The sequence below is a fragment of the Telmatherina bonti genome (assembly GCF_933228915.1).
Source record: "Telmatherina bonti genome assembly, chromosome: 17".
NCBI classification, from domain to species: domain Eukaryota; kingdom Metazoa; phylum Chordata; class Actinopteri; order Atheriniformes; family Telmatherinidae; genus Telmatherina; species Telmatherina bonti.
The window spans coordinates 37,792,795-37,815,680 of NC_136615.1; the positions used below are offsets into that span (position 1 = coordinate 37,792,795).

At 52.6% G+C, this 22,886-nt stretch overlaps 2 protein-coding genes across 2 annotated transcripts in view; one reads left to right on the forward strand and one right to left on the reverse strand.

Annotated features, from left to right (window-relative positions):
- Positions 1–104: 104 nt before the first annotated feature.
- LOC306768795 (carnitine O-acetyltransferase-like) lies at positions 105–22,113 on the reverse strand. The gene is made up of 14 exons (XM_079257239.1): positions 21,979–22,113; positions 19,357–19,647; positions 19,124–19,242; positions 17,117–17,170; positions 16,864–17,029; positions 16,606–16,780; positions 10,868–11,046; positions 9,412–9,512; positions 9,227–9,346; positions 9,032–9,154; positions 8,790–8,925; positions 5,709–5,771; positions 5,266–5,403; positions 105–827 (listed from the first exon to the last, which is right to left on the reverse strand). Exons 1-14 carry the CDS (start codon positions 22,003–22,005, stop codon positions 612–614), a joined length of 1,908 nt encoding a protein of 635 aa, XP_079113365.1. The 5' UTR covers positions 22,006–22,113; the 3' UTR covers positions 105–611.
- The window catches only part of ptpa (protein phosphatase 2 phosphatase activator), a 137,394-nt gene continuing 136,081 nt past the window's right edge, over positions 21,574–22,886 (forward strand). Inside the window, exon 1 of the mRNA XM_079257241.1 lies at positions 21,574–21,613. The gene's annotated coding sequence lies outside the window, so the exon portion shown is untranslated. The remainder of the gene's footprint in view (positions 21,614–22,886) is intronic.

A 22,886-nucleotide genomic window follows, 5' to 3' on the forward strand; every position in this document is an offset into this window, starting at 1 on the left:
AACCCTCTTCTCTCATCATCTCCATACGACAAGCATCTTCATGGATGGAATCATGTCAGAAATAATCCAATGAAATGAAAAAGAACTTTTTAATCCCAGGAGAAAACTGTTGGAGCAGGTTTTTATTTGGATCTGGTAACGTCCACAGTGGGCAGCTCAGGTATGTCCTCATCTCTGGACATTTCCCACCATGGAGGAAAAACTCTTTTCCTGTCATGTGACAATGAACTTCAACAGCCTCAGAATTCCAGGAGAAATTTTCCCGTTTCTGAAGCTAAAAGCAGAAATCAAAGTGCAGGATGTGGCTTCAGGTGTATGCAGCCAGCTTCAGTCCGAAAATGAAGCATTTTAAATCAAAAATATTTTCTAAATATTAAGAAATGTCTGACCTCCAGACAAGAAGCTAACAATTTCCAGTTTGGATTCTCCAGATAACCAGGAAAACAGTCGAATAAATCAGCAGATCGATGCGTCTGGTCTCGTCACATGATTATTATAATCCAGCCATACATAAAGTTCAGGATCACGTCGTCATGTCGCCTCGACGGAGAGAAACTCAGCAGGAGGAACCTTCAGGTTGCAGAGCAGCACGGTAAAGACGTGGCGCCGCGTCACAGTTTGGCTCTGGGAGTCTGGTCCAGCAGCGTCCTCATGTCCAGCAGGGCGTCCTCCACGGCCTGAGCCAGGCGTCCCGCATCCGTCTCTGTACAGGCGTTGAACGACGACACGGCAAAGTTTATGTGATCGTTCATGGGATTGTAGCAAACGCCGTAGCCGTTGGACACGACCGGACCAAAACACATGACGCAGTCGGTCTTAGACGGGACCTGCAGAGGACACCAGACAGAGGACACCAGACAGAAGACAGAGGACAGAGGACACCAGACAGAAGACAGAGGACAGAGGACACCAGACAGAGGACACCAGACAGAAGACAGAGGACAGAGGACACCAGACAGAAGACACCAGACAGAAGACAGAGGACAGAGGACACCAGACAGAAGACAGAGGACAGAGGACACCAGACAGAGGACACCAGACAGAGGACACCAGACAGAAGACAGAGGACACCAGACAGAAGACACCAGACAGAAGACAGAGGACAGAGGACACCAGACAGAAGACAGAGGACAGAGGACACCAGACAGAGGACACCAGACAGAGGACACCAGACAGAAGACAGAGGACAGAGGACACCAGACAGAGGACACCAGACAGAAGACAGAGGACACCAGACAGAGGACACCAGACAGAAGACAGAGGACAGAGGACAGAGGACACCAAACAGAAGACAGAGGACAGAGGACACCAGACAGAGGACACCAGACAGAGGACACCAGACAGAAGACAGAGGACAGAGGACACCAGACAGAGGACACCAGACAGAAGACAGAGGACACCAGACAGAGGACAGAGGACACCAAACAGAAGACAGAGGACAGAGGACACCAGACAGAGGACACCAGACAGAAGACAGAGGACAGAGGACACCAGACAGAGGACACCAGACAGAAGACAGAGGACACCAGACAGAAGACAGAGGACACCAGACAGAGGACACCAGACAGAAGACAGAAGACAGAGGACACCAAACAGAAGACAGAGGACAGAGGACACCAGACAGAGGACACCAGACAGAAGACAGAGGACAGAGGACACCAGACAGAGGACACCAGACAGAAGACAGAGGACAGAGGACACCAGACAGAGGACACCAGACAGAAGACAGAGGACAGAGGACACCAGACAGAAGACAGAGGACAGAGGACACCAGACAGAAGACAGAGGACAGAGGACACCAGACAGAGGACACCAGACAGAAGACAGAGGACACCAGACAGAAGACAGAGGACACCAGACAGAAGACAGAGGACACCAGACAGAGGACAGAGGACACCAGACAGAAGACAGAGGACACCAGACAGAGGACAGAGGACAGAGGACACCAGACAGAAGACAGAGGACAGAGGACACCAGACAGAAGACAGAGGACACCAGACAGAGGACACCAGACAGAAGACAGAGGACAGAGGACACCAGACAGAAGACAGAGGACAGAGGACACCAGACAGAGGACACCAGACAGAGGACACCAGACAGAAGACAGAGGACAGAGGACACCAGACAGAGGACACCAGACAGAAGACAGAGGACACCAGACAGAGGACAGAGGACAGAGGACACCAGACAGAGGACACCAGACAGAGGACACCAGACAGAGGACACCAGACAGAAGACAGAGGACAGAGGACACCAAACAGAAGACAGAGGACAGAGGACACCAGACAGAGGACACCAGACAGAGGACAGAGGACAGAGGACACCAAACAGAAGACAGAGGACAGAGGACACCAGACAGAGGACACCAGACAGAGGACACCAGACAGAAGACAGAGGACAGAGGACACCAGACAGAGGACACCAGACAGAAGACAGAGGACACCAGACAGAGGACACCAGACAGAAGACAGAGGACAGAGGACACCAAACAGAAGACAGAGGACAGAGGACACCAGACAGAGGACACCAGACAGAAGACAGAGGACACCAGACAGAAGACAGAGGACAGAGGACACCAGACAGAGGACACCAGACAGAAGACAGAGGACACCAGACAGAAGACAGAGGACACCAGACAGAGGACACCAGACAGAAGACAGAAGACACCAGACAGAGGACACCAGACAGAAGACAGAGGACAGAGGACACCAGACAGAGGACAGAGGACACCAGACAGAAGACAGAGGACACCAGACAGAAGACAGAGGACACCAGACAGAAGACAGAGGACACCAGACAGAGGACACCAGACAGAAGACAGAGGACAGAAGACAGAGGACACCAGACAGAAGACAGAGGACAGAGCACACCAGACAGAAGACAGAGGACAGAGGACACCAGACAGAAGACAGAGGACAGAGGACACCAGACAGAAGACAGAGGACACCAGACAGAGGACACCAGACAGAAGACAGAGGACAGAAGACAGAGGACACCAGACAGAAGACAGAGGACAGAAGACAGAGGACACCAGACAGAAGACAGAGGACAGAAGACAGAGGACACCAGACAGAAGACAGAGGACACCAGACAGAAGACAGAGGACACCAGACAGAGGACACCAGACAGAAGACAGAGGACAGAAGACAGAGGACACCAGACAGAGGACACCAGACAGAGGACACCAGACAGAAGACAGAGGACAGAAGACAGAGGACACCAGACAGAGGACACCAGACAGAAGACAGAGGACAGAGGACACCAGACAGAAGACAGAGGACACCAGACAGAAGACAGAGGACAGAGGACACCAGACAGAAGACAGAAGACAGAGGACAGAAGACAGAGGACACCAGACAGAAGACACCAGACAGAAGACAGAGGACAGAGGACACCAGACAGAAGACAGAGGACACCAGACAGAAGACAGAGGACAGAAGACAGAGGACACCAGACAGAAGACAGAGGACAGAGGACACCAGACAGAAGACAGAGGACACCAGACAGAGGACACCAGACAGAAGACACCGGACAGAGGACACCAGACAGAAGACACCGGACAGAAGACACCGGACAGAGGACACCAGACAGAAGACACCGGAAAGAGGACACCAGACAGAAGACACCGGACAGAAGACAGAGGACACCAGACAGAAGACACCAGACAGAAGACAGAGGACACCAGACAGAAGACACCGGACAGAGGACACCGGACAGAGGACACCGGACAGAGGACACCAGACAGAAGACACCGGACAGAGGACACCAGACAGAGGACACCGGACAGAGGACACCAGACAGAAGACACCGGACAGAAGACAGAGGACACCAGACAGAAGACAGAGGACACCAGACAGAAGACACCGGACAGAGGACACCGGACAGAGGACACCAGACAGAAGACACCAGACAGAGGACAGAGGACACCAGACAGAGGACAGAGGACAGAAGACAGAGGACACCAGACAGAGGACACCAGACAGAAGACACCAGACAGAAGACAGAGGACAGAGGACACCAGACAGAGGACACCAGACAGAAGACAGAGGACAGAGGACACCAGACAGAAGACAGAGGACACCAGACAGAAGACAGAGGACACCAGACAGAGGACACCAGACAGAAGACAGAGGACACCAGACAGAGGACACCAGACAGAAGACAGAGGACAGAAGACAGAGGACACCAGACAGAAGACAGAGGACAGAAGACAGAGGACACCAGACAGAGGACACCAGACAGAAGACAGAGGACACCAGACAGAGGACACCAGACAGAAGACACCGGACAGAAGACAGAAGACACCAGACAGAGGACACCAGACAGAAGACAGAGGACACCAGACAGAGGACAGAGGACACCAGACAGAAGACAGAGGACACCAGACAGAGGACAGAGGACACCAGACAGAGGACACCAGACAGAAGACAGAAGACAGAGGACAGAAGACAGAGGACACCAGACAGAAGACACCAGACAGAAGACACCGGACAGAGGACACCGGACAGAAGACACCGGAGAGAGGACACCAGACAGAGGACACCGGACAGAGGACACCAGACAGAAGACACCAGACAGAGGACAGAGGACACCAGACAGAGGACAGAGGACAGAAGACAGAGGACACCAGACAGAGGACACCAGACAGAAGACACCAGACAGAGGACACCAGACAGAAGACAGAGGACAGAGGACACCAGACAGAAGACAGAGGACACCAGACAGAAGACAGAGGACACCAGACAGAAGACAGAGGACACCAGACAGAGGACAGAGGACAGAGGACACCAGACAGAAGACACCGGACAGAGGACACCAGACAGAGGACACCGGACAGAGGACACCAGACAGAAGACACCAGACAGAGGACAGAGGACACCAGACAGAGGACAGAGGACAGAAGACAGAGGACACCAGACAGAGGACACCAGACAGAAGACACCAGACAGAGGACACCAGACAGAAGACAGAGGACAGAGGACACCAGACAGAAGACAGAGGACACCAGACAGAAGACAGAGGACACCAGACAGAGGACAGAGGACACCAGACAGAAGACAGAGGACAGAGGACACCAGACAGAAGACAGAGGACACCAGACAGAAGACAGAGGACACCAGACAGAAGACAGAGGACAGAGGACACCAGACAGAGGACAGAGGACACCAGACAGAAGACAGAGGACACCGGACAGAAGACAGAGGACAGAGGACTGAGTTTAGTCTCCGTGACTTCATCCTACTGCTTCAGATGAGGGGGACGTACCTGACTGGTGGACAGCTGGTAGTGCAAGGCTTTAGCGTAGGCAGCATCGGTAAAGATGGCGGGAACAGAAAGCTTCTCCTCTAAGGCCTGCATCTTCAGGCCCAGCAGGTGTCGGTCGATTGCCTGGCCGCTGATCGCCTGTCAGAAACCTCAGAGTTTAACTAAACCCAGCCGAGCAGGAGAAGAAGAAGAAAAACAGGAGAAGAAGCAGGAGTAGACGAAGCAGGAGCAGGAGGATTAGGAGTAGAAGGAGAAAGTAAAAAGTAGATAAAAGAAGAGGACGGAGACTAGCAGATTACCAGAAAAAGAAATACTAGAGGTAGAAAAGAAACAGTATGTAGAAGTAGCAGAAAGTGGAGGAAAAATGAGTGGTAGGAAGGAGAAAAAGAAAACTAATAGAAGAAAAAGGAAAAGTAGCTGAGCTATGTGGTGTGAAGACTCACCATGTTGGTGTAAGACCTGTGAGCTTTCACAGCTTTCTCCAGCAGATCCATCTTTTCTGGGTTCTGTGTGAAGAACATGGAGGCAGAGGGAAAAAACATTATTTCCTAAACTCATCAACCCAGATTTTTATTACCAATAAAATATAAACAACAACTGGCACAAATCAAAACAACCAGCGGAGAATTTGACCTTTTGAGTTTAGAGCTTCAGCCCTGTCCCGTGCATACAGAGATTCCTTCTGATTCTCTGAATCTTCTCATGATGTTTGAAGAACATTTTTCTCAATGTATTGATCCACTTTGGCTCATACTGGTCCATCTTTCCACCTGAGAGACTCTGCCTCTCTGAAATGCTCAATTCATACCATGCTTCCATTTCCTGCTTATCCGGGGTCGGGTCGCGGGGCCAGCAGCCCAGACTCCCCTCTCCCCAGACACATCTGCCAACTCTGCGGGGGGGTCCCGAGGCGTTCCCAGGCCAGCCGGGAGATATAATCCCTCCAGCGTGTCCTGGAGGACGCTCACTCTCTCACTTAGCAACAACATGAACTAAACACAGCAATGCAACAAACTTCTATCTGCATGTAAAACACACCCATCAACGTCAGTTTTCTCAGCTGGAAAAAAAAAAAGACCTTGACATGAAGAGTGACATGTTCCACGTCTGGTCATGTCCAAACATGTCCCCTTATATGAGCTTTAGCGTAGACAATGTAGCTGTGTTACATGGTGTTTACAGACTATATGTTCCAGATAACCACGTTGCCAAAACCCCAGGAGGAATCCTGGTCTGTTTCAGCAGACTGGATGGGTCCAGTCTCCACATCCAGCTAAATGTTCTGCAGAAATTACATGAAAGCTTGTTGATCTTTGACAGGGGGTTCTTGCATTATTATGGCATCATCTATCGCAACAATTCCTTAAGACAATTAATCGGATGGCAAAATATTGTTACTGTGACAAGCCTATGTCCACGTGAGCATTGAAGTCCCCCAGCAGAACAATGGAGTCCCCAGAAGGAGCACCCTCCAGCACTCCCTCCAAGGACCCCAGAAAGGGTGGGTACTCTGAACTGCTGTTCGGTGCATAAGCACAGACAACAGTCAGGACCCGTCCCCCCACCCGGAGGCGGAGGGAAACACCCTTTCATCCACCGGGGTAAACCCCAACGTGCAGGCACCAAGCTGGGGGTCCCGCCTTTAGCTGCCGCCTAGCTCACATTGGACCCGACCCCTACAGCCCCGACTGGTCAGATCACAGGAGGACCATGCACATGTTACCGACCTGTTTCCAGTTAAACCAGCTGGTTACTGACCTGTTTCCAGTTAAACCAGCTGGTTACTGACCTGTCTCCAGTTAAACCAGCTGGTTACTGACCTGTCCCCAGTTAAACCAGCTGGTTACTGACCTGTTTCCAGTTAAACCAGCTGGTTACTGACCTGTTTCCAGTTAAACCAGATGGTTACTGACCTGTCTCCAGTTTTACCAGATGGTTACTGACCTGTCTCCAGTTAAACCAGCTGGTTACTGACCTGTTTCCAGTTAAACCAGCTGGTTACTGACCTGTCTCCAGTTTTACCAGATGGTTACTGACCTGTTTCCAGTTAAACCAGCTGGTTACTGACCTGTTTCCAGTTAAACCAGCTGGTTACTGACCTGTCTCCAGTTTTACCAGATGGTTACTGACCTGTCTCCAGTTTTACCAGATGGTTACTGACCTGTCTCCAGTTAAACCAGCTGGTTACCGACCTGTCTCCAGTTAAACCAGCTGGTTACTGACCTGTCCCCAGTTAAACCAGCTGGTTACTGACCTGTTTCCAGTTAAACCAGCTGGTTACTGACCTGTGGCTAGTTAAACCAGATGGTTACTGACCTGTCTCCAGTTTTACCAGATGGTTACTGACCTGTCTCCAGTTAAACCAGCTGGTTACTGACCTGTTTCCAGTTAAACCAGCTGGTTACTGACCTGTCTCCAGTTTTACCAGATGGTTACTGACCTGTCTCCAGTTTTACCAGATGGTTACTGACCTGTCTCCAGTTAAACCAGCTGGTTACCGACCTGTCTTCAGTTAAACCAGCTGGTTACTGACCTGTCTCCAGTTAAACCAGCTGGTTACTGACCTGTTTCCAGTTAAACCAGCTGGTTACTGACCTGTCTCCAGTTAAACCAGCTGGTTACTGACCTGTGGCTAGTTAAACCAGCTGGTTACTGACCTGTTTCCAGTTAAACCAGCTGGTTACTGACCTGTGGCTAGTTAAACCAGCTGGTTACTGACCTGTTTCCAGTTAAACCAGCTGGTTACCGACCTGTGGCTAGTTAAACCAGATGGTTACTGACCTGTCTCCAGTTTTACCAGATGGTTACCGACCTGTCTTCAGTTAAACCAGCTGGTTCCTGACCTGTTCCCTGCTAAACCAGCTGATTACCGACCTGTCCCCAGTTAAACCAGCTGGTTACTGACCTGTCTCCAGTTTTACCAGATGGTTACTGACCTGTCTCCAGTTAAACCAGCTGGTTACTGACCTGTGGCTAGTTAAACCAGCTGGTTACTGACCTGTTTCCAGTTAAACCAGCTGGTTACTGACCTGTCTCCAGTTAAACCAGCTGGTTACTGACCTGTTTCCAGTTAAACCAGCTGGTTACTGACCTGTCTCCAGTTTTACCAGATGGTTACCGACCTGTCTTCAGTTAAACCAGCTGGTTCCTGACCTGTTCCCTGCTAAACCAGCTGGTTACCGACCTGTCTCCAGTTTACCAGATGGTTACCGACCTGTCTCCCGTTAAACCAGCTGGTTCCTGACCTGTTCCCTGCTAAACCAGCTGATTACCGACCTGTCTCCAGTTTTACCAGATGGTTACCGACCTGTCTTCAGTTAAACCAGCTGGTTACTGACCTGTGGCTAGTTAAACTGATTTCCCTATTGTCGTGTGTGTAGATGAACGTGCCGTTCTCCGCTTCAGAACACACTGATGGACGTAAAGACGGGTCAGAAGAGCCGGTTGGAGACACACCACGGCTGACACTGATCAGGACAGACCTCATGGGGAAGATCTGGTAGAGCTTTGAACTAGTTTCAGACCTGTTTACTGGGGTCATCGAAGGCCTTGACAAAGGAAGTGGAAGCTGTGGAGGCAGATCGGATCGTGTCTGTACGACCCAGCCGGTACATACGCAACGAGGCACTTTCATATGTAGCACAGCAGCGTCGGTACATCCTGCCAACAGAGACGAAGACACGTTGAGGAAAACCCTGATTTCTAATGAGGACACATTAGTCCCAAGTTTACCCTCAACCAGGTGAGTAATGTAGCATCATCTCACCTGTAGTAGGCAAGCTGCAGAGCCATCTGGATGAAGGCATCAGGACTCATCCTGTGGGCTTTTGGGACATTTTTTCCAAAGTGGCCAAACATCATAACCTTCATGTCCAGGTCCTGAGCCAGCCTGAAGACAGACGGTGCTTAGGACAGGAGTAAAGTCAGTCGTTTGTGGACAGAGTCTGTAAACTGAGCTCACATGTTCATGCTGACTTTGGCCTCCTCAATGTCTTCTTTCATCTCAGCTGTGATGTTGAACTGCAGTTTTTGAGGCTCGGGCAACGGAACCACGACAGCCTGAATGGCCTCCGACTTCCTCCTGTTCACACCAAAGCCAGGTGAAGAGGCGTTTGTGTTGCTGCCACAAATATCAGGATTTCTTACGTGTATTCCACCACATGGTCGATCAAAGCCACAATGGGCGGACCCTCAGCCGGGGCATGCTCATAGTTTGCTCCACATGTCCCGTCTTCTCCCACGATGAACTGGAAGTAAGACAACAAACAAGGGAAACATGTTTCATTCCTAAATCAAAAAATATGATTATGTACAAAGAAAAAAGATTTGTTTAATGTCAAAGAGAAATTATTTTTAGACTTTAAATGAAACAAAAAGAGAATAAATAAAGCATTAAAAACCAAAAAGGTTAAAAAAAAAACCAAACTAAATAAACAAACAAGACTAAATAAAATAAAAAATGTAAAATGAATAACTAAATTAAAGGTGAAATGTACTCAAATTGAATGAAACAAAAAACATTAAATAATAAGAAAATGAAATAAAATTTAAAAATTTGACATGAAAAACCAAAATAAATCAATGAAAGCAAAACCAAAATAAATCAAGACAAAATAAAAAGGCTGAAAATGTGACACACCAAGACAAAAGAATTCAGAACGAAGGAAACAAAAAATGAACCAAAAATAAAAATGTGCAGAAAATTCCATGTAGCTTCTTCACCGGTCCAGCTCCACTTCCACGTGCTGCAGGAAAGCTGGCTCATATGCATGTTCTGGGCCAGGCCGGTCAGAGCCAGGCCGGTCTGAACCAGGCCGGTCAGAGCCAGGCCGGTCAGAGCCAGGCCGGTCTGAGCCAGGCCGGTCAGAGCCAGGCCGGTCTGAACCAGGCCGGTCTGAGCCAGGCCTGTCTGAGCCAGGCCGGTCAGAGCCAGGCCGGTCTGAACCAGGCCGGTCTGAGCCAGGCCTGTCTGAGCCAGGCAGGTCTGGGCCAGGCCGGTCAGAGCCAGGCCGGTCAGAGCCAGGCCGGTCAGAGCCAGGCCGGTCTGAACCAGGCCGGTCAGAGCCAGGCCGGTCAGAGCCAGGCCTGTCTGAGCCAGGCCGGTCTGAGCCAGGCCGGTCAGAGCCAGGCCGGTCAGAGCCAGGCCGGTCTGAGCCAGGCCGGTCTGAGCCAGGCCTGTCTGAGCCAGGCCGGTCTGAGCCAGGCCGGTCTGAGCCAGGCCGGTCTGAACCAGGCCGGTCTGAGCCAGGCCTGTCTGAGCCAGGCAGGTCTGGGCCAGGCCGGTCAGAGCCAGGCCGGTCTGAACCAGGCCGGTCAGAGCCAGGCCTGTCTGAGCCAGGCAGGTCTGGGCCAGGCCGGTCAGAGCCAGGCCGGTCTGAACCAGGCCGGTCTGAACCAGGCCGGTCTGGGCCAGGCCGGTCTGGGCCAGGCAGGTCTGAACCAGGCCGGTCTGGGCCAGGCCGGTCTGGGCCAGGCCGGTCTGAACCAGGCCGGTCAGAGCCAGGCCGGTCTGGGCCAGGCCGGTCTGAACCAGGCCGGTCTGGGCCAGGCCGTATCAGCATCTATCCTGACTGATGTCTGTAAACGGCGGTGGGTCGGTCACCTGCAGCGTCTTATCGAACCAGCGGTTCCCGCTGTTCCCCCCACTCCCCCCGCCATGCAGCATCTGGACAGCGGCGCTACTTCGGTACACGTCATCGCTGCACTGAGACGTCGCTCCATCCAGACACAAGGTAAAGATGCTCCTCTGGACGGCCACCACCGACTCTCTGTTGGTTTTATCTGGACACAGGTAGACCCAGAGGATCTGAGATCTGATCACATGACCCAGAAGCAGGTCTGCAGCGGAGGGGGGGGGGGGGTCACTGTGTGTCGGGGGGGGGGCGAAGTCTGCAGGGGGGAGAGGTCACTGTGGGGGCGGTGTCTGCAGGGGGAGGGGTCCCTGTGGGGGTGGTGTCTGCAGGGGGAGGGGTCACTGTGGGGGCGGTGTCTGCAGGGGGAGGGGTCACTGTGGGGGCGGTGTCTGCAGGGGGAGGGGTCTCTGCAGGGGGAGGGGTCACTGTGGGGGCGGTGTCTGCAGGGGGAGGGGTCCCTGTGGGGGTGGTGTCTGCAGGGGGAGGGGTCACTGTGGGGGCGGTGTCTGCAGGGGGAGGGGTCACTGTGGGGGCGGTGTCTGCAGGGGGAGGGGTCTCTGCAGGGGGAGGGGTCACTGTGGGGGTTGTGTCTGTAGGGGGAGGGGTCACTGTGGGGCTGGTGTCTGCAGGGTGAGGGGTCACTGTGGGGGCGGTGTCTGCAGGGGGAGGGGTCTCTGCAGGGGGAGAGGTCACTGTGGGGGTGGTGTCTGCAGGGGGAGAGGTCACTGTGGGGGTGGTGTCTGCAGGGTGGAGAAGTCACTGTGGGGGCGGTGTCTGCAGGGGGAGAGGTCACTGTGGGGGCGGTGTCTGTAGGGGGAGGGGTCACTGTGGGGGCGGTGTCTGCAGGGGGAGGGGTCACTGTGGGGGCGGTGTCTGCAGGGGGAGGGGTCACTGTGGGGGCGGTGTCTGCAGGGGGAGGGGTCACTGTGGGGGTGGTGTCTGCAGGGTGGAGAGGTCACTGTGGGGGTGGTGTCTGCAGGGGGAGGGGTCACTGTGGGGGTGGTGTCTGCAGGGGGAGGGGTCACTGTGGGGGTGGTGTCTGCAGGGGGAGGGGTCACTGTGGGGGTGGTGTCTGCAGGGGGAGGGGTCACTGTGGGGGTGGTGTCTGCAGGGTGGAGAGGTCACTGTGGGGGCGGTGTCTGCAGGGGGAGGGGTCACTGTGGGGGTGGTGTCTGCAGGGGGAGGGGTCACTGTGGGGGCGGTGTCTGCAGGGGGAGAGGTCACTGTGGGGGTGGTGTCTGCAGGGGGAGGGGTCACTGTGGGGGTGGTGTCTGCAGGGTGGAGAGGTCACTGTGGGGGGGGTGTCTGCAGGGGGAGGGGTCACTGTGGGGGTGGTGTCTGCAGGGGGAGAGGTCACTGTGGGGGTGGTGTCTGCAGGGGGAGGGGTCACTGTGGGGGGGGTGTCTGCAGGGGGAGGGGTCACTGTGGGGGGGGTGTCTGCAGGGTGGAGAAGTCACTGTGGGGGTGGTGTCTGCAGGGGGAGGGGTCACTGTGGGGGCGGTGTCTGCAGGGGGAGGGGTCACTGTGGGGGGGGTGTCTGCAGGGTGGAGAAGTCACTGTGGGGGTGGTGTCTGCAGGGGGAGAGGTCACTGTGGGGGTGGTGTCTGCAGGGTGGAGAGGTCACTGTGGGGGTGGTGTCTGCAGGGGGAGGGGTCACTGTGGGGGTGGTGTCTGCAGGGGGAGAGGTCACTGTGGGGGTGGTGTCTGTAGGGGGAGGGGTCACTGTGGGGGCGGTGTCTGCAGGGGGAGGGGTCACTGTGGGGGCGGTGTCTGCAGGGGGAGGGGTCACTGTGGGGGCGATGTCTGCAGGGGGAGGGGTCACTGTGGGGGCGGTGTCTGCAGGGGGAGGGGTCACTGTGGGGGGGGTGTCTGCAGGGGGAGGGGTCACTGTGGGGGTGGTGTCTGCAGGGGGAGGGGTCACTGTGGGGGGGGTGTCTGCAGGGGGAGGGGTCACTGTGGGGGTGGTGTCTGCAGGGTGGAGAAGTCACTGTGGGGGTGGTGTCTGCAGGGGGAGGGGTCACTGTGGGGGTGGTGTCTGCAGGGTGGAGAGGTCACTGTGGGGGTGGTGTCTGCAGGGTGGAGAGGTCACTGTGGGGGTGGTGTCTGCAGGGGGAGGGGTCACTGTGGGGGGGGTGTCTGCAGGGGGAGGGGTCACTGTGGGGGGGGTGTCTGCAGGGGGAGGGGTCACTGTGGGGGTGGTGTCTGCAGGGTGGAGAAGTCACTGTGGGGGTGGTGTCTGCAGGGGGAGGGGTCACTGTGGGGGTGGTGTCTGCAGGGGGAGGGGTCACTGTGGGGGTGGTGTCTGCAGGGGGAGGGGTCACTGTGGGGGCGGTGTCTGCAGGGGGAGGGGTCACTGTGGGGGGGGTGTCTGCAGGGGGAGGGGTCACTGTGGGGGGGGTGTCTGCAGGGGGAGGGGTCACTGTGGGGGTGGTGTCTGCAGGGTGGAGAAGTCACTGTGGGGGTGGTGTCTGCAGGGGGAGGGGTCACTGTGGGGGTGGTGTCTGCAGGGTGGAGAGGTCACTGTGGGGGTGGTGTCTGCAGGGTGGAGAGGTCACTGTGGGGGTGGTGTCTGCAGGGGGAGGGGTCACTGTGGGGGTGGTGTCTGCAGGGGGAGAGGTCACTGTGGGGGTGGTGTCTGCAGGGGGAGAGGTCACTGTGGGGGTGGTGTCTGCAGGGGGAGGGGTCACTGTGGGGGTGGTGTCTGCAGGGGGAGAGGTCACTGTGGGGGTGGTGTCTGCAGGGGGAGAGGTCACTGTGGGGGTGGTGTCTGCAGGGGGAGGGGTCACTATGGGGGTGGTGTCTGCAGGGGGTTTCAGACGCATTTTTATAAACATTTCCAGAGTTGTTGGAAAAAATGCAGAACTGATTAAATTCTGGTGGTGATCTGGATCACCGTTTGGATCCAGGAGTGTTTAAAAAGGATTCTCTCTCAGAACACCGGACTCCAGACCAGGCGGTACCAGAACACCGGACTCCAGACCAGGCGGTACCAGAACACCGGACTCCAGACCAGGCGGTACCAGAACACCGGACTCCAGACCAGACGGTACCAGAACAGTAGTGGCTACTTTAAGGACAGCTGGGAATTTATTGCGGCGACGTTGACAGGTCCGTTCGGGCGGACGGCCTCTCCTCCTGTTTTCCATTTTGCCTCTTCACAGTATCACCATCATACCTATATGTACCAGTGGGATTATAAACATCCATCTATGCCTCCATCCATCCATCTTCTGCCGCTTATCCGGGGTCGGGTTGCGGGGGCAGCAGCCTAAGCAGGGAAGCCCAGACTTCCCTCTCCCCAGCCACATTTACCAACTCTGCGGGGGGATTCCGAGGCGTTCCCAGGCCAGCCGAGAGATGTAATCCCTCCAGCGTGTCCTGGGTCTTCCCCGGGGTCTCCTCCCAGAGGGACGTGCCTGGAACACCTCACCAGGGAGGTCCAGGAGGCATCCTGACCAGATGCCCGAGCCACCTCAACTGGTTCCTCTCGATGCGAAGGAGCAGCGGCTCTACTCTGATCTCCTCCCGGATGACTGAGCTCCTCACCCTATCTCTAAGGGAGAGCCCGGCCACCCTGCGGAGGAAACCCATTTCAGCCGCCTGTATACGAGATCTCCTTCTTTCGGTCACGACCCACAGCTCATGACCATAGGTGAGGGTAGGAACGTAGATCGACTGGTAAATCAAGAGCTTCGCCTTCTGGCTCAGCTCCTTCTTCACCACGACAGACCGGCGCAGAGTCCGCATTACTGCAGACGCCGCACCGATCCGTCTGTCCATCTCACGCTCCATCCTTCCCTCACTCGTGAACAAGACCCCGAGATATTTAAACTCCTCCACTTGAGGCAGGACCTGACTCCCGACCCGGAGAGGGCAATCCACCCTATTCCGGCTGAGGACCATGGTCTCAGATTTGGAGGTGCTGATTCTCATCCCAGCCGCTTCACACTCGGCAGCGAATTGCTCAAGCGAGAGCTGGAGATCACGACCAGATGAAGCCAACAGGAACACGTCATCCGCAAAAAGCAGGGACCCAATCCTGAGGCCACCAAGTCGGATCCCCTCAACACCTTGGCTGCACCTAGAAATTCTGTCCATATAAGTTATGAACAGAATTGGTGATAAAGGGCAGCCTTGGCGGAGTCCAACCCTCACCGGAAACGAATCCGACTTACTACCGGCAATGCGGACCAAGCTCTGACACCTGTCGTACAGGGACCGGACAGCTCGTACAAGGGGGTCCGGTACCCCATACTCCCGGAGTACCCCCCGCAGGAGCCCCCGGGGGACACGGTCGAATGCCTTCTCCAGGTCCACAAAACACATGTAGACTGGTTGGGCAAACTCCCATGCCCCCTCCAGGGGCCAGGACAGCCAGGACAGCCCCACAGCATCCAGAGCCTTAAGGAACTCCGGGCGGAACTCCCATGCCCCCTCCAGGACCCCAGCGGACACTGCCAGACGTTCCCAGCAGACCCTCACAAAATATTTGGGCCTGCCAGACCTTACTGGTTTCCACCATCTGAGCCTCCTCACCACCAGTGTCCAGGGCACCCACAGGTCTGACGATTTGATGACAAGGTTGATGATCAAACTGCAGCATACAGCATAGGACGATATCACACTCAGCTCACACCGCACCGGACCCCACGGCCCTTCGCGCAGGTGGGGAGACCACAGAAGGACATAAAAATAAATCACCAAGCAAACTATTTGTTTGCATCCTCCCACCATCCAAGGACATGATGTTAGGTTAACTGGTGACTCTAAACTCCTCCTAGGACTGAGTGATTGTGTGTCTTTGTGTGGCCCTGCGATGGACTGGTGATCTGTCCAGGGTGTACCCTGCCTGTCACCCAAAGCCTACTGGGATAGGCTCCAGCTTCCCGCAACCCTGAATTGGATTAAGCGGTTCAGAAAATGAATGAATGAACTATTTGAATGACGCATTCACAGAGTGAAAAGGTCTGAAGTCTTGTCCAGGTATTTTCACTACTCATGTCCATAAAAACCAAAATGTTTCCAAACGCTAGCCTCCAAACCGGATGAGTAACTCTGCAGTAGTAGCTGCAAGGCTAGCTGTTAGCCTCCTTCGATCTGTTGTTTATGGTTTGCACCTGGACAGACCCGGCCGTCTCGCTAAAGTGTCGCTGCAACACTTTAAAGCAGCAGTTCTGTGGGATTACCATGGAAAATAATGGTTACAAACTGTAACTGAATGGAAACGTGTTGCATCGAGATGATTGATGAAATAGCTAATGGATCGGTTCGGTACACAGCTTTATGCCCCGTCAGATCTGAGTCCAACCTGTCCATCTGTGAGAGAATACTACTGTCTGAAGAATATAATGAAGATCTGGTCCAGCAGAGTCCAGTTCAGTCCAGGAGACCTGACCTCCGTCTGGAAGGAACAGGTGTGACAATGACGTAGACGTGATCTCACAGGTTTTTATCTGCTCCTTACTTTCCTACGTTGTGCTGCTGTCTGGCTTCCTGTAACAGACACCTCCTGCCTGGCTTGTATTGTTTTATCCTTTATGGAGAGAATGACAACAAAACAAGCCGGCAAAATAAAGTGGTTCAAACTGAACTGTTAAATCTCCCCAAGCTGGGATTCCCCCGCCCCAAAACCAGCAAATCCCAGTCTACCTGCCACTCCAGCATGGCTCTGGTTTTACTGGTGGTGTGTATGCATGCAGGATCTCACCACTGATGAGCCGGAGGTAGGCCTTCCCCCAGCGGTCCCGGTGCTGGGTGGTGAGGATGCCGACAGGCTCGGCGTCGCTCTCCGAGGAGGCGCTGCAGATCTTCTCCAACTGAACACAGAGCTGATCCGCCGTCAGCGGCGTCCCATCGTGGTGGTACACGTCCAGCTGGAAGAACTATTTCCAGGTGCAAGATGGAGGGTTATCACGCCATGTCAGCATGCGGGACAGAGACACCAGGTCCAAAACGGAGGGCTCACCTGGAAGTTATGCACCACACTGATGTGTTTGGGAGGACTCGAGCTCTTGGCATGGTTCACCACCGAGTCTTTCTTCACGCCAGGAATGCGACAGGACGACAGGACTTCATAATACTGATTCATGCACAGAGGCTTCCCCCCCAGGAACTCCACCGGTAGAGTTTCACTGTAACGCACAGAAGAGACGGAAGCAGTAGGCTGAGGACGGAGGACACCAGGACAACATGTCTGAAGTTTTAAGTTCAACGCTTACTTGTCGATCATTGTCTTGAAGTCCAAAACGCCTGCGATGAGTTTAGCTGCAAAACTAAAGAGAAACAGGAGGAATTTTCATGAAAGCTGGCTGGTTTACAGCATGATTATTAACCGTTACAGGCTTTTATTTGATCTAAACTATCATGCAGAAGCTGCGTTTAATCCCAGTCAGCTGCAGACGGGATGTTTCAGCCTCAGCTGCCACTGCAGCACCTCCACCTCAGCTGTATCCCAAACGTCTTCTTGGGTTTATTCCAGCCATAGAGGATCATTATTTTAAACCTCCTGGATGGATAGAAACGCTGGAAAACCTCCGTAGACCAGCTGGAGGGTCACATGACCATCCCAGTAACACACTGCTGGTTCTGCTGGTGGAGGAGGTGGACCTGAGGGATACTGGAGATTAAGCAGTTTTAGGGGTTAATGAGGTCTCCCTCTAATCTGTGATCCATGATCGTGTGGATCTGAGACCTTCAGAGCTGGTTTCAACAGACGGTGGTCTTACAAAGGAAACAAAGTGAAGTATGTGGTCAGCGTCCACACCGAACAGAAACCATGTGGCTGCAGAGTCAAACGGCTCATTGCTGTTTGTATCTTATCAGCATGACACTGAAATACACTTTTTACTCCGTCAGCATCTGGGGACACCACTACACCCCCAACTCTCTCACAGCAGAAAAACACCAAGCCAGATGCTGCACCTGAGAGCTTTTACCACAGAACGCAAGTCTGAGCTGGTTGCAACGCCGCAACACAACGTCAGAGTTTCAACGTCAGAGATGATGATTATTTTCTACTGGACATAAAATATCACTTTCTTTTTTATATTTCTACACATCTAAACATCACAGTGTCCTGACCATAGACTGTATATAGAATCATAATCATAATCATCTTACAAAGCATCAAACAACCACTCAGGTTCTGCAATAATACTGAGGTCTTAGAAGGACAACTTAGTGTAAGTACTGAGAATGTGTGAAATTTAGTCCCACTCCATAGACTGTATATAGAAAGATGGGCGGAGCCTCCGTGACGTCACCCGTAGGTTTCTGAAGAGCTGAATTGAAGCTCGGTGGGCGGTTCCTACCGTCACCATCTTGGCAGGGGTATACGTGTCGTCTCACCCGGAAAATACAAATATGGGCAAAGAGGTGGAGCTGAGAGGGGGGCTGTGAGCGTCATGGTGGATGATTGACATAGAGCGAACGCCGAGCTTTCTGTAGCTAAGAGCTAACCGAGCTAACCCGGAGATAACAGGAGCTAACCAGCTAACGGAGGTAAGCGGGCTAAAGCTAAGTCATGTTGTTAACCGGCTAAAAACCGCGGTTGTTCTACGTTCTTCTGACTTGAAGCGGGAGATCGGGTACCTGTCAATCAAAAGGACACGCCCCTAACTTTGAACTTTGAGGTTAAATTACTTTTAAACGGGCGAGTTAGAAAAAAATTCACTCCCCCCACAGTTGTCATGAAGGTAAACCTGACCTATTAAACCTAAAATGGATTTTTGTACCAGGTTGTAAACATGTTTATTTTTGCTGTAAACGTGTTTATTCCTGCTGTAAACGTGTTTATTCCTGCTGTAAACATGTTTATTCCTGCTGTAAACGTGTTTATTCCTGCTGTAAATGTGTTCATTCCTGCTGTAAACATGTTTATTCCTGCTGTAAACGTGTTTATTCCTGCTGTAAACGTGTTTATTCCTGCTTTAAACGTGTTTATTCCTGCTGTAAACGTGTTTATTCCTGCTGTAAACGTGTTTATTCCTGCTGTAAACGTGTTTATTCCTGCTGTAAACGTGTTTATTTCTGCTGTGAAGTTGGTCTTTTTAACATGGGAGTCTATGGGGATTTGCTCTGTTTTGAGCCCCTAGTGGACGAGTTTGCATGTGTCACTGCCGGAGCTTGGTTCTGATACATTTGGAACTGGTGTTGTACATGAAGCATGAAACGACTCGAGGAACGTCACGCTTTCTCCTCCAGAACGTCTTGAGTTGTGTGATCACCTTATTTGTCCCTGCTTATCTCTGAAGTCCATGCGGGGCAGGACCAGCCCAGGGCTCGAATGGACCACCACTGGCATCCGGTACTCCAGATAAGCCACTCGAACCCACCACTCTGACAGCTGCAAACACGAGACAGAAGCAGGCTAAATCCATCCCTCATGAAGACGATGAGACGATTCAGACAGAAATCTACCCAAACAGTTTGCTTTCCGGTGTGTTTATGCAACGTTTACCCAGTTCTCCGTCCGCTGGGCTCTCTTTTCAAGCCCTTCCTGCAGCCTCTCTCCAAGCCCTCCCGTTTTCGTGAAGTCCTCCAGCAGCTCCTTTGTGTGCATCAGCTCATCAGCTTCTACAATGGGCTCTAGAGCCGTGATGTAGCGCTCACAGGTCTGCTGCAGAGGGGGCAAGGGCAGACATGGCAATCCCCGCTGGTGGCTCAGGTATCTGCCAGCCACCCGAGTGGCTGAAACGGGCTTGACCAGGTGACAGGGTCTCACGAGCCCGCAAGTCTTCGCCATCCCCCCCTGTGGACAAGGCAGTCATAAAGAAAAACAAAATGTCAGCACAAACGGGACCAGGAGAATCAGAGGACATGTCTTTTTAATTCCACGCCGATCGCAGCATTTCAGGGCTGAGACGACACGTTTTTGTCCCGATTCCATTCCGACTTTTTGGATGCCGATTTGATTTAAACTGTGATTCTCACAATTCTTCCATATTGGATATTTTTGTAGATTAAAAACAATTTTAAAAAATAAAAAATGAACTAAACTTTTTTTTGCACGTCATTGTTCTTGATTTCTCTGAGGAAAAACCAACCCAGTAGCCAGACCATCATTCTGCTGCTAGAATGCCGAGAAGACAAGTAAAAAGGTCAATAAAAAGAATAAAAATTTTGATTCAATTTTCCCACGCCTACAACTTTTTAATGATTATTATTGATATGCAGCAACATTTTTACTTCATAGCAGATACCAAGAATGTTCAAGTCATACAGAAGAATCCAGAATATTCTGAGGTTCATGAACAAAACTGCTTCTTCACACGAATCTGAAAGGGATACCCAACTGCTGCTATGGAAACACAGGGGACAACGGCTGCCATGGAAACACAGGGGACAACGGCTGCCATGGAAACACAGGGGACAACGGCTGCCATGGAAACACAGGGGACAATTGCTGCCATGGAAACACAGGGGACAATTGCTGCCATGGAAACACAGGGGACAATTGCTGCCATGGAAACACAGGGGACAACGGCTGCCATGGAAACACAGGGGACAACGGCTGCCATGGAAACACAGGGGACAACGGCTGCCATGGAAACACAGGGGACAATTGCTGCCATGGAAACACAGGGGACAATTGCTGCCATGGAAACACAAGGGAAAATTGCTGCCATGGAAACACAGGGGACAACGGCTGCCATGGAAACACAGGGGACAACGGCTGCCATGGAAACACAGGGGACAATTGCTGGCATGGAAACACAGGGGACAATTGCTGCCATGGAAACACAGGGGACAATTGCTGCCATGGAAACACAAGGGAAAATTGCTGCCATGGAAACACAGGGGACAACGGCTGCCATGGAAACACAGGGGACAACGGCTGCCATGGAAACACAGGGGACAACGGCTGCCATGGAAACACAGGGGACAATTGCTGCCATGGAAACACAGGGGACAACGGCTGCCATGGAAACACAGGGGACAACGGCTGCCATGGAAACACAGGTGACAACGGCTGCCATGGAAACACAGGGGACAACGGCTGCCATGGAAACACAGGGGACAACGGCTGCCATGGAAACACAGGGGACAACGGCTGCCATGGAAACACAGGGGACAACGGCTGCCATGGAAACACAGGGGACAACGGCTGCCATGGAAACACAGGGGACAACGGCTGCCATGGAAACACAGGGGACAATTGCTGCCATGGAAACACAGGGGACAACGGCTGCCATGGAAACACAGGGGACAATTGCTGCCATGGAAACACAAGAGAAAATTGCTGCCATGGAAACACAGGGGACAACCGCTGCCATGGAAACACAGGGGACAACCGCTGCCATGGAAACACAGGGGACAACCGCTGCCATGGAAACACAGGGGACAACCGCTGCCATGGAAACACAGGGGACAACTGCAGCTATGGAAACACAGGGGACAACGGCTGCCATGGAAACACAGGCGACAACGGCTGCCATGGAAACACAGGCGACAACGGCTGCCATGGAAACACAGGCGACAACGGCTGCTATGGAAACACAGGTGACAACCGCTGCCATGGAAACACAGGGGACAACTGCAGCTATGGAAACACAGGCGACAACGGCTGCCATGGAAACACAGGCGACAACGGCTGCTATGGAAACACAGGTGACACATTAAAAACATGCGCAGAGAGAGAATTGAAATCTGTGCGCGTGCTCTTCGTCTTGTAGGAAGGACAGTAAAACTGGGTTAAAAAGCAGAAAGTACCTGTTGTAAGTATAGCATGTTCAAAGTACATGCTCTGTGTTTGCTGCCCAACATGCAGAAAGGTTTTAGATGAAAAAGTTGAGCTCAAATCAAAGAAAACATGTCGTGTTTCTGTAGTTTTATTGTTGGCTAATCATCCACGTTCACCTCTCACCTACTTAGCCTGTTAGCTGCTAGCTACTTCCGCTCATTTTCAGGTAAACTTAGCAGCTGCTGGCTAACAGACATCCTCCACCAGCCTCCATCTGGCCTCTAACTTTCTCCCACTGCTGAGAAAGACTCATTAAAGCAGTTCCAGGTGGAAGAAAAGTCATGATTAATCACAGCTTGGATCTATAAACAGACATCTGAAGCAGACATGCGCACTCACCGCAGTTCTGCTGCAAAACTTCCACATTATGCGCTCAAAGAAACCAGCAGAACCCGCAGAACCTGCAGAACCCGCAGTCCAGCGGAACCAGCAGAACCAGCGGAACCCCCAGAACCAGCAGCGTGTCTTCCTGCGGTGTCCGAAACGCGAAGCTGAAGTCAGCTTCCGATTCGACCTTTGAGTAAAGGACCATTTCACCGAACTTAGGGGAAACTGAACCAGATGAGACCAGTTCCTTTTTAAAACCTACTTAGATTCCTGAAACCTGCACTGAAATATTCTAAATACTATACAGAGTCCTGAAAACATAGTTTCTGATTGGTAAAACATTTATTCTATATGGAAACAATACAAATTATGCTTGTTTTATGCTATTTTGGAATCAAGATCACATTGGATCTGATAAAAAAAAAAAAATCCTCACATTGGTGCATCTAACCTGGACTGATATATTCCACACAGTATGCAGACTCTTGAAAACACAGAATCTGATTTCTTAGATTAACACTGTAAACCCACGAATAAACAGTAAAAGTCCAACTTTTTATTGTGAGGTGTTTATTTGGCACTTTTCCAGTCTGACATGTAGAAGCTGCTGCAGGTTGATCCATCTGATCCATCTGATCTCACCTTGATCATTGAGTTGGGATGGGGGTCACATACACCAACATATGTTACTTTGGTCTGAAAAGGTTGGAAAACCACTGCAATGTAGTACCTGAGGTTTATCTGTTGAAGTGCCTCTGAAAGCAGCACGTTTAGCATCAACTGGCTTCTGTCCAGATCATGTTACACAGCTGTTTGCAGCTGGCAAGAAACCCTGACAGGTGTGCAGTTAACTTGTCAAAGACGATGGCTGGCGACCTTCAGTCGCATGAAACCAGGCCTCTCGTCACCTGAGACGAAGG

What these genes read in the sequence shown, in the direction of transcription:
- LOC306768795 (XM_079257239.1), bottom strand. Translation starts at nt 22,005, where the DNA reads ATGTGGAAGTTTTGCAGCAGAACTGCG. An exon ending in GTGTGGTGCATAACTTCCAG is followed by an intron (nt 16,781 to 16,863) that starts GTGAGCCCTCCG and finishes ACCTGGAAATAG; the next exon opens with TTCTTCCAGCTGGACGTGTA. An exon ending in GACCATGTGGTGGAATACAC is followed by an intron (nt 9,347 to 9,411) that starts GTAAGAAATCCT and finishes TGGTGTGAACAG; the next exon opens with GAGGAAGTCGGAGGCCATTC.